The 10,841-nt window shown below is 46.2% G+C and overlaps 1 protein-coding gene across 18 annotated transcripts in view; it reads right to left on the bottom strand.

Moving 5' to 3' along the window:
• Positions 1 to 10,841, bottom strand: part of GRK4 (G protein-coupled receptor kinase 4) — a 72,631-nt gene that overhangs the window by 22,760 nt on the left and 39,030 nt on the right. For 13 of the 18 annotated variants that reach the window (XM_033213546.1, XM_033213541.1, XM_033213543.1 and 10 more), the window contains 3 exons: positions 10,451 to 10,543; positions 8,267 to 8,330; positions 3,534 to 3,674 (listed from right to left, as the gene is read on the bottom strand). In XM_033213546.1, coding sequence (XP_033069437.1) covers positions 3,534 to 3,674; positions 8,267 to 8,330; positions 10,451 to 10,543 — 298 coding nt within the window. The remainder of the gene's footprint in view (positions 1 to 3,533; positions 3,675 to 8,266; positions 8,331 to 10,450; positions 10,544 to 10,841) is intronic. The other 5 variants (XM_033213551.1, XM_033213553.1, XM_033213554.1 and 2 more) reach the window with 1 other exon arrangement.

Raw genomic sequence — 10,841 nt, 5'->3', positions numbered from 1 at the left:
AAGGAGCTCTGTCCTAATATCGTGGTGGAGGAGGCCTGGGCAGTCACAGATGACAGACGAACCAATGCAAAGAAACCATCCGACAGAGTGACGGGTGACTCGCAGACTGCCTATGGGGAGTGACACCAAGGGCGAGAGGGAAAGGCAGCGATGTTCCAGGCAGAGCGCGGTCAGGCCCCTGGCCTCATGTGGCAGAGGCGGCAGCAGCTAGGTCCCTCAGTGCCTGAAAGGCCAGAGTTGAGTCTCATTTTATTCTCAGAGTGACAGGTGGCCACTGGAGTTTTTAATCTGGAAAGTGGATGACTAATTTAACTTTTCCACAGACTGCCTTGTACTGCTCCGTGGAGAACAGACTGTAGGGGGCGAGGGTGCAGGCAGGGGCAGGGGGCTCCAGGGAGAGGTGTTACTGCCATGGGTCAGGGCACAGCAGCAGGGATGAACGTGCCACTGTAAGCAGGAAGAAAACACCGTCACAGAAGCAGAAAAATGTCTCTAGGTTCCTTGGGAGAGGCCAACAATATAGAAATCAAAGCATTTAAGCAAAAGAAACTGTAACAACTGCATCTGTTCTTTTCATAAAGCTAGACTGGATTTTTATGTTCCAAGGTAGTTACACGGGATTTTTTTTTTTTTTTTTTTGCTTTGTTTTGTTTTTGAGATGGGATCTCACTCTCTCACCCAGGATGGAGTGCAGTGGGCAATAATGGCTCACTGCAGCCCGGACTGCCTGGGTTCAAGCAATCCTCCCACCATAGCCTTCTGAGTAGCTGGGACTACAGTCACACACCACCATGCCTGGCTAATTTTTCTTTTTTTTTTTTTTTGGAGATGGAGTCTCACTCTGTTATCCAGGCTGGAGTACAATGGCACGATCTGGGCTCACTGCAACCTCTGCCTTCTGAGTTCAAGCAATTCTCCTGTCTCAGCCTCCCGAGTAGCTGGGATTACAGGCAGTCACCGCCACACCCAGCTAATTTTTGTATTTTTTTTTTTTTTTGAGACGGAGTCTCGCTCTGTCGCCCAGGCTGGAGTGCAGTGGCTGGATCTCAGCTCACTACAAGCTCCGCCTCCCAGGTTTACGCCATTCTCCTGCCTCAGCCTCCTGAGTAGCTGGGACTACAGGCACCCGCCACCTCGCCCAGCTAGTTTTTTTGTATTTTTTTAGTAGAGACGGGGTTTCACCGCGTTAGCCAGGATGGTCTCGATCTCCTGACCTCGTGATCTGCCCATCTCAGCCTCCCAAAGTGCTGGGATTACAGGCTTGAGCCACCGCGCCCGGCCTAATTTTTGTATTTTATTAGAGACAGGGTTTCACCATGTTGGCCAGGCTGGTCTCAAACTCCTGACCTCAGGTGATCTGCAGGCCTCAGCCTCCCAAAGTGCTGGGATTACAGGGCGTGAGCTACAGTGCCTGGCCTTTTTGAAAAAAAATTTTTGTAGAGGCCAGGCTCGGTGGTTCACGTCTGTAATCCCCAGCATTTTGGGAGGCCAAGGCGGGCAGATCACAAGGTCAGGAGTTTGAGACCAGCCTGGCCAACAAAGTAAAACCCAGTCTCTACTAATAATACAAAAAATTAGCTAGGTGTGGTGGCAGGCGCCTGTAATCCCAGCTGCTTGGAAGGCTGAGGCAGGAGAATCACTTGAACCCGGGAGCCGGATGTTGCAGTGAGCCAAGATCGCGCCACTGCACTCCAGCCCCGGAGACAGCGCAAGACTGTCTCAAAAAAAAAAAAAAAATTTGTAGAGATGGGGGTCTCCCTGTGTTACCTAGGCTGGTTTCAAACTCCTGGGCTCAAGTGATCCTCCTACCTTGTGGATCCTCCTACCTCCTACTTTGGCCTCCCAAAGTGCTGAAATGACAGGCATGAGCCACTAAGCCCAGCCAAAAAATATGTTTAAAGCAACTCCCAGATAAGCCCACTGTATTAAAGATTTTCATGTCATTGCAGGTGAGAGTGACATATATACACACACTGTGCTATGAAATCCAGGTGCTGGCTGTGAAGGTACACTGTTTGGGAACATCTGTCCCCCTGCACAAAGCAGCTGACCTCAGGGCTAAGAAATAAATGGCTCGGAGGAAATAGCTCTAACATGACAAATCATTTTATAAATTATCATTCACACTGTCCCTTCAACCAGTCTTCATACTTCAGTAGCTGCTACAGGACATACGTAACCAGGTAGAGAGAGACTGGGTTTGGAGATGAGAACCACGCTACACCATGCATACTGTAAAGCCTGGAACTGCTTCCCTGAACTCATACCAGTCCACCCAATGTTCTGTCCTCCCCAGAAAGGTGGGAAGGTGGGATTTGGGCTTCATACAATTGGGATATGCTAGTTGAGGGCCTAGCGGTAAACTTCCCAGAAAAAGGAAAAGATAGAAAACAGATTGAGGCCAGAGGGAGGAGGCCCACATGAGAAGAGGGGCTAGAGATAGTATCCTCAGCCAGACGTGGTGGCTCACGCCTGTAATCCCAACACTTTGGGAAGCTGAGGCAGGTGGATCACTTGAGTTCAGGAGTTCAAGACCAGCCTGAGCAACAAAAGGAGATCTCATTTCTCCGTCTTTTTTTTTTTTTTTTTTGAGACAGAGTCTCGCTCTGTTGCCCAGGCTGGAGTGCAGTGCTGCAATCCCAGCTCACTGCAACCACTGCCTCCCAGGTTCAAGCGATTCTCCTGCCTCAGCATCCCGAGTAGCTGGGACTACAAGCACGCACCACCAGGCCCAGCTAATTCTTTTTGTATTTTTAGTAGAGACGGGATTTTACCATGTTGGTCAGGCTGGTCTCAAACTCCTGACCTCAGGTGATCCACCCTCCTTGGCCTCCCTAAGTAGTGGAATTACAGGTGTGAGCCACTACGGCTGGCCAGAGATCTCATCTCTAAAAATAAGAATAAAAATAAAAAAATTAAAACCTAGCTGGGCATGGTGGAATGTGCCCGTGCTCCCAGCTGCTTGGAAGGCTGAGGTAGGAGGATCACTTGGGCCTGGGAGGTCAAGGTTGCAGTGACCCAAGATCGTGCCATTGCACTCCAGCCTGGACCACAAAGTGAGACCTTGTGTCAGTAAAAAAAAAAGAGACAGAGAAGGTCTCCTCAAGCACAGCCAAGTCAGTGTCCTGGGGGCCAGAGAAACTTGACTGGAGACTGACAGCAGAGATAAGCTCTGACTGGCTGTGATAAGGGAAATTCACCAAGAAACACAAGGTAACTAACCGACCTGGACAAGCTCCGCAAGCTGGCAGGTGTGAAGAGGGACAGAATGGGAGGCGGGGGACTACAGATTTATAACAAACCAGAAGTTAGAAGCAGTATCACTACTTTCATGTTTTCTAAGGTTTGAATAAGAAAGAAGAGAGCTGTTACTAAAAACAAAACTGTTACTAAAAAGAGCAAAACCCCACATAAACTCAGAAAACAAGAAATGACTTCCACAGCTTCAATGAGAGTGAGCTGAGCGGTATGTCGGCTGACATAAGTGCTACGAATCACCCAAGGCACAGTGAAGACTAAGACGAGACACTTACTACGAATCTACTTTGCACTTTCTCCAGAATTCTTTTTTCATTTAGAGCCATGGCTTCACCTTTCCTCTTCTTTATTCTTTTTTTTTGTAGCTTTTTACAGGCATACATTTTTCCTGTGGCTCGCACTTGACAGGCACAAACCTAAACAGCAAAGTAAAGGAGGTTTATGTCCACCTGACATTTCTTAGGCCACACAAAGGAAACCCTTTGCTTGATGAGACCCTCACTGGCAGAGACCAGCAGCAACGCATAAGGAGACCGTTTCAAAGGTGCGTGTTGTCGATGTGAGTCGGTCCTCCTCTCAGTGACACGCTGTGTTCTATCAACTCTAAGACAGTGTCCCAGGCCGGGCGTGGTGGCTCAAGCCTGTAATCCCAGCACTTTGGGAGGCCAAGACGGGCGGATCACGAGGTCAGGAGATTGAGACCATCCTGGCTAACACCGTGAAACCCCGTCTCTACTAAAAAAGTACCAAAAAAACTAGCGGGCGTGGTAGCGGGCGCCTGTAGTCCCAGCTACTCGGGAGGCTGAGGCAGGAGAATGGCGTAAACCCGGAGGTGGAGCTTGCAGTGAGCTGAGATGCGGCCACTGCACTCCAGCCTGGGCGACAGAGCGAGACTCCGTCTCAAAAAAAAAAAAAAAAAAAAAAAAAAAAAAAAAAAAAAGACAGTGTCCGAATGGCACTAATTGGCATAGGTGATCACGGTACATCTGTTTAATTTTTAAATGTTCCCATATGTCTATTTTACTTTTTGTAAAACGGCAAAAGTTTTAAAAAGTAAAACTAAAAAGATTCTTTTTTCAGCTGGGCATGGTGGTTCATGCCTATAATCCCAGCACTTTGGGAGGCCAAGACAGGCAGATCACCTGAGGTCTGGAGTTCGAAACCAGCCTGGCCAACATGGCGAAACCCTGTCTGTACTAAAAATACGAAAAAAATTCACCAGCCATGCTGGCAGGTGCCTATAATCCCAGCTACTCGGAGGCTGAGGCAGAAGAATCGCCAGAACCCGGGAGGCGGAGGATGCAGTGAGCCGAGATCGTGCCACTGCACTCCAGCCTGGGTGACAGGGTGAGACTCCGTCTCAGGATTCTCCTGCCTCAGCCTCTAGAGTAGCTGGGATTACAGGTGCCCGCCACCATGCCTGGCTAATTTTTCTTGTATTTTTAGTAGAGACGCCATGTTGGCTAGGCTGGTCTTGAACTCCTGACCTCAGGTGATCCGCCCACTTTGGCCTCCCAAAGTGCTGGGATTAACAGGTGTGAACCACTGTGCCTAGCCTAAAAAGATTCTTGAATTTTTAATTTAAAAAATCAAGAGTATAAGGAAATATATTTCATATAATTCACAATTTTCATACCTTTATTCAATTACTTCTTAAAGTAGTATTTATGTATTATCTTAACTTTATGTCATGAAAAATTTCCAACATTCAAAAGTGGAAAAAATAGTATCATGAGCCTCAGGTTCTGGTCCCCCTGCTGCTGTGTCATCCACATTAGGCTACTGTTTCTTTCAACTCCCATCCATTGCACACCCCACAGGGGACTGCTTTAAAAGCAAACAGAAGATATGATATAATTTTATCTACCAATAAAACAATTTTGGTGGTAAAAGAAATACAAAGTTAATTGTGGAAAATATTGGAAGTAAGAAGGACAGTGATAAAAACTCACCTGCAATTCCAGGATAATCACTGTTAATATTTTGTTCTATTTGATTCTAGGCCCACCTTCTTACATGGGTATGCAAGAATACATACCGTGTTCCCCACCACCCCAGCCTTTGATGGCAAAACTGGTCTCATATTGTAAAATAGGTATTATTTCTTAATCTCCTTTTAAAAAATCTTATTGTGTGACTATTTTCCCATCATGAAATGTTTTCCTAAAATGTGACTATCGCAAAATGTATTTAATCATTTTCTTACCATTAAGACTTGGCATAAAAATCTCTTCATATCTCTTTATCGTTAATTTTTTAAAATTATTCTAAGTGGAATTGGCAAATCAGAGACAGGGAATGGAAAGCAGACAAGAGTGTTAGGCACTGTGCTAACAGTTGGGGGTGAACATTCACTGGCTTACAGCAGCCTGGCGGGCAGGGCCCATTATTTCCCTGCTAGAGATGAGATCGCCATGGCGGGCCCAAGATCACACTGCTGGAAGTGATACGACAGGACCCTGACCTCGGGTCTGTCCACGTCTGAGTACGTGCTCCTTCCACTACAGTCTGCGGCCTAAAACCATGACAGCAGAGATGTCTACTCAATTCCCTTACCATTGTGCTCACTCAGGACCCTACAAATTAATTTCGGAGGACTTCAAGCATAAGCAAAAGAATTACTGTTGACAAAATAAAACCAACTACGTTTGCTCTCTCAAGACCACTAGAGGTGCCGGGCGCGGTGACTCAAGCCTGTAATCCCAGCACTTTGGGAGGCCGAGACGGGCGGATCACGAGGTCAGGAGATCGAGACCATCCTGGCTAACACGGTGAAACCCCGTCTCTACTAAAAAAAAAATACAAAAAACGAGCCGGGCGAGGTGGCGGCCGCCTGTAGTCCCAGCTACTCCGGAGGCTGAGGCAGGAGAATGGCGTAAACCCAGGAGGCGGAGCTTGCAGTGAGCTGAGATCCGGCCACTGCGCTCCAGCCTGGGCGACAGAGCGAGACTCCGTCTCAAAAAAAAAAAAAGAAAAAAAAGCCCACTAGAGGAAATGCTAGCACTTGGAAAAAGCAAATGCACGATTAGAATCTAGATTAAAGGGCACCGAGGCTGTCCCCGCATTAGGGCGAGCAGGGCTCCTTCCAACAGGCTATTCGGAGTAGGGGTGGGCTGACTGCTCCCTGCCTCTGGGCCTTGACGGAAAGCGCACCACCTCCAGAGCAAGTCTGCTGCAAACTGCCACGCTTGATTCGTGCAGCCAGTCATTTGTTTGGGAACCCAAGTAAATCTGTTAAAAAGTAATCTATACAATCATAATTATACTAAGTCTTTCTTGTCTTCTTTTTTATGTATTTATTTATACTAAATATTTAAATAGAGACGGGGTCTTGCCATGTTGCCTAGGCTGGTCTGGAACTTCTGGGCTCAAGCGATCCGCCCACCTTGGCCTCCCAAAGTGCTAGGATTACAGGCGTGAGCCACCGCACCCAGCACCAGGTCTTTCACAATAGCTAAAATTTGCTAACATGTCCCTGTTGAATCCTATCAGGACTGACATGTTTTATAAACTGACATGTGGCCATAATTAGACTTTCATTCCTTTGTAAACACATGACCCATGTTCCAGAAATGTTTCCTCTGCTCTTTCACAAAATCTGAGTCTTTGCATGTGCAGATCATTAGAGGCAGATTAGCAAGACTCGAAGTGAGAAAATGAATTTCCTGTTCTAGGATATATTCAAACAGAGGGCGGATTTCTTACAGAAATATCTGTTCTGGAGGGATGAGAGCAAGTATTTGATTGGATTAGGCAAAATATTCTTCATGGTCTCTGAAACTGTAGCAGAGGGACAGTACTGTTACTGAAGTCATGACTATGTTGGCCAATTTCTTGTCATGTCAAGCTGCAGGTGCATGACAGATCTCGGTTGCAGTGTGCTGCCTCCTAGGTCAGCTTTCTAATTAACTTCAAGCCAATGCTAGTGGCTTTTGCTTTGAATGTAATATGGGAGCAATAATATCTGAGTCACACCCAGGCAGTGTAACCTGCTTCTGAGTTAAACATACAGTGTTAGTTTGGCAATGGCTTGCCTGGCTCTTAGGGGCTTATAAGTTCTCGAACTTCATATGATCACTCCAGGTAACTAATAAGGTCATTAACATTCTTTTAAATCCCCAGACCAGAACTGCTGCTGTTCTCCATCCGCCAACTACAGTGGTCTCCATCTAGGAGACCCATCATATTTAAACAACACCCTGGGCCGGGCGCGGTGGCTCACGCCTGTAATCCCAGCACTTTGGGAGGCTGAGGAGGGCAGATCACCTGAGGTCGGGAGTTCAAGACCAGCCCACCCAACATGGAGAAACCCTCCTCTACTAAAAATACAAAAATTAGCCAGGTGTGGTGGCGCATGCCTGTAATCCCAGTTACTCGGGAGGCTGAGGCAGTAGAATCGCTTGAACCCAGGAGGCAGAGGTTGTGGTGAGCTGAGATCACGCCATTGCACTCCAGCCTGGGCAAGAAGAGCAAAACTCCATCTCAAAACAAACAGACAAACAAACAAAAAACTCCTCGTGAGTCTGTGAGTCATTTCCTTAGGATTTTCCCAAACGGACACATTTCCACACACCTTTTGATGTAGGTATGAGGTATATACGTGTCCAAACAGAGTAGGGGTTACGTAAGTATATTGAATAATTCACTCTGTACTATGTGAATTTGGGGCAAGTCTTAAATTTACGGAAATAGAATCATGGAAATTCCACAATACAGGAACAGAATCATCTTTCCATCTGGGCAAAGTGACTGAGCTGGGGCATCAGCATGGAAACCAGCTTCTTCAGAACTATGAGGTAAAAGGTAAAGTCACCAAGAGAAGGGATTCTTCAAAACCTTTTGCTCAAAATTCCATGTGGATTCTCACAGTCGGCTAAGATGATTCCCAAAATGCCCACTAAGGCAACAGTGTACTGGGAGGGTTGATGCATTACTTGAAGCCGTGTTCTCAGGACCTTGCTGCCTACCCAGCTAGCAGCGCTGCTCCGAACTGGCTCCCATTACTCACCTCTCCAAATCCGCCTTTTCCTAGAACTCTGTAATATCTAAATGTGTTCTTGGTTACGGGTTGCCTAATCAATGAGAAAAACAAGTTTCAGGTCTCACATTGCATTGTTCTTTTTTTTTTTTTTTTTTGAGACGGAGTCTCGCTCTGTCACCCAGGCTGGAGTGCTGTGGCCGGATCTCAGCTCACTGCAAGCTCCACCTCCCGGGTTCACGCCATTCTCCTGCCTCAGCCTCCCGGGTAGCTGGGACTACAGGCGCCGCCACCTCGCCTGGCTAGTTTTTTGTAGTTTTTAGTAGAGACGGGGTTTCACCGTGTTAGCCAGGATGGTCTCGATCTCCTGACCTTGTGATCCGCCCGTCTTGGCCTCCCAAAGTGCTGGGATTACAGGCTTGAGCCACCGCGCCCGGCCTGCATTGTTCTTTTAAAACAGAAAATACTACTTGGCGCTTGTCTTCGCCTCCTTTAGTGAACCATTCTGCTCAAAGGGAAGGGGATGCCCAGGACAAAGGGTATCTGTGCTCAGGGACTGTGGCTCCCTCTAGCAGGATAGCTCTTGACTTGCTCTAAGAGCAATTAATTCATCTTTTTTTTTTTTTGAGATGGAGTCTCACTCTGTTGCCAGGGCTGGAGTGCAGTGGCACGATCTCAGCTCACTGCAACCTCCGCCTCCTGGGTTGAAGCAATTTTCCTGCCTCATCCTCCCAAGTAGCTGGGATTACAGGCGCCCGCCACCACACCCAGCTAATTTTTTGTATTTTTAGTAGAGATGGGGTTTCACCATGTTTGCCAGCCTGGTCTCAAACTCCTGATCTTGTGATTCGCCTACCTCAGCCTCCCAAAGTGCTGGGATTATAGGTGTGAGCCACCACCCGGCCAATTAATCTTAATTAACATTTAAGACACTGAAGCAAAAGGCAGAACAGTCCAATTATCCTTACTAACTAAAGACAGGTCTGAAACCAGCTGACACTAGGAAATGTGTATGTTCTCAACTGCTGGTATAGTCTTGGGTAGACCCCTCTCAACCTGTCAGAAAGCAGGTGAGGAAGATGACATATACACATTGTGCCATCCTTTGAAAAAAGAACTTCAAAGATGTTTATACCCAATGCCTCAAAAACAGCATGTATAAGCAAGAACTGGAAATTTAATTGATCAATAATAATAGTGCTAATAATAACACTAGTAGCAGTTAACACTTTTTTTTTTTTTTTTGAGACCGAGTCTCACTCTGTCACCCAGGCTGGAGTGCAGTGGAGCCACCTCAGCTCACCACAAGCTCCGCCTCCCAGGTTCAAGTGATTTCTCCTGCCTCAGCCTCCCAAGTAGCTGGGAGTACAGGTGCATGCCACCACGCCTGGTTAATTTTTGTAGTTCTAGTAGAGACGGGTTTCACCATTTTGGACAGGCTGGTCTCGAACTCCTGACCTCAGGTGATCCACCTGCCTCAGCCTCCCAAAGTGCTAGGATTACAGGCCTGAGCCACTGCGCCCGGCCCGCAGCTAACACTTTTTAAGCACTTATTTTGTGCACCAAACATTGTGCTATAAGCGTTGTACACACATTTCCCAGGTGATCCTAGCAATGGTCCAAGGAGGCAGATTCTATAATTACCTCTAATTTACAGAACAAGGACCTGCCACTCATACAGGCTAAGCCACTTACCTGAGGCCACATAAACAGTAAGAGGCTGAGCAGGTTTTAACTGCCAGGTGCCACCCACTGCATCCTATTCTACCACCAAAAATCTAAGCTAAGTTTTATTTTCTAGTCACTGAAACAACAGGGATACCTGCCATTTTAAAAAGAGAGAACAGAGTCTATTAAATCAGAAGAAATTGTATAATACTAATACCTATGAAAATTTCTGTATAAAAATATCATATACAACTCAAAATTTCTAATTGTATTTTGACAGATAGAAAAGTCTATGTCAATCAGTACGCATCGTGAGAAGTTAACACTTGTTTTATTGAGGTCTCTTTTCTTTTTTTCTTTTTTAGAGATGGGGTCTTGCTACATTGCCCAGATTGGAGTGCAGTGGCTATTCATAGTAATGATCATCTCGTACTATAGCCTTCAAGTCTTGGCCTTAAGCAATCCTCCAGCCTCAGCCTCCTGAGTAGCTGGGGCTACAGGTGTGTGCCACTTCAACTGGCTATTGAGTTTAAAATTAGAACATACCTTTCCAGCCATTTCCATTGTAAAAACTGAGAAAAATATGAGCTTTCTTGGTATTCTTCAAATGGTTCCCCTCTTAAGTAGTTATGGACAACTCTAGAAAGAGATTTTATAAAATTATATACATTTGCTGTATCAAGAAGTAAAAACAAGTGTGTTTTAGTGTATTAATAGGCACTGAATATGGGAAATGCAATCATTACACACAATTCAATATTTTGAATTTGCTATTATAAAAGTCCACATTAGGTTCTAATGCTGTAAGTGAAAATAGAAGTGAAATAGAATGAATGGAAAGAGCAGTGAAATAGAAGGATGCATTCCCTTCTTGGGAGTGAGGGCGTCAGCTGTTCTGTTGCCAAGCAGCATGCTTCCCACGTACAAGGCACAGTGG

The sequence above is a fragment of the Trachypithecus francoisi genome, unplaced genomic scaffold, assembly GCF_009764315.1.
Source record: "Trachypithecus francoisi isolate TF-2019V2 unplaced genomic scaffold, Tfra_2.0 Lachesis_group1, whole genome shotgun sequence".
In the NCBI taxonomy this organism is placed as follows: Eukaryota; Metazoa; Chordata; class Mammalia; order Primates; family Cercopithecidae; genus Trachypithecus; species Trachypithecus francoisi.
The sequence above is the reverse complement of the archived record's forward strand: the minus strand, read 5'-3'. Positions and strand labels throughout refer to the sequence as shown.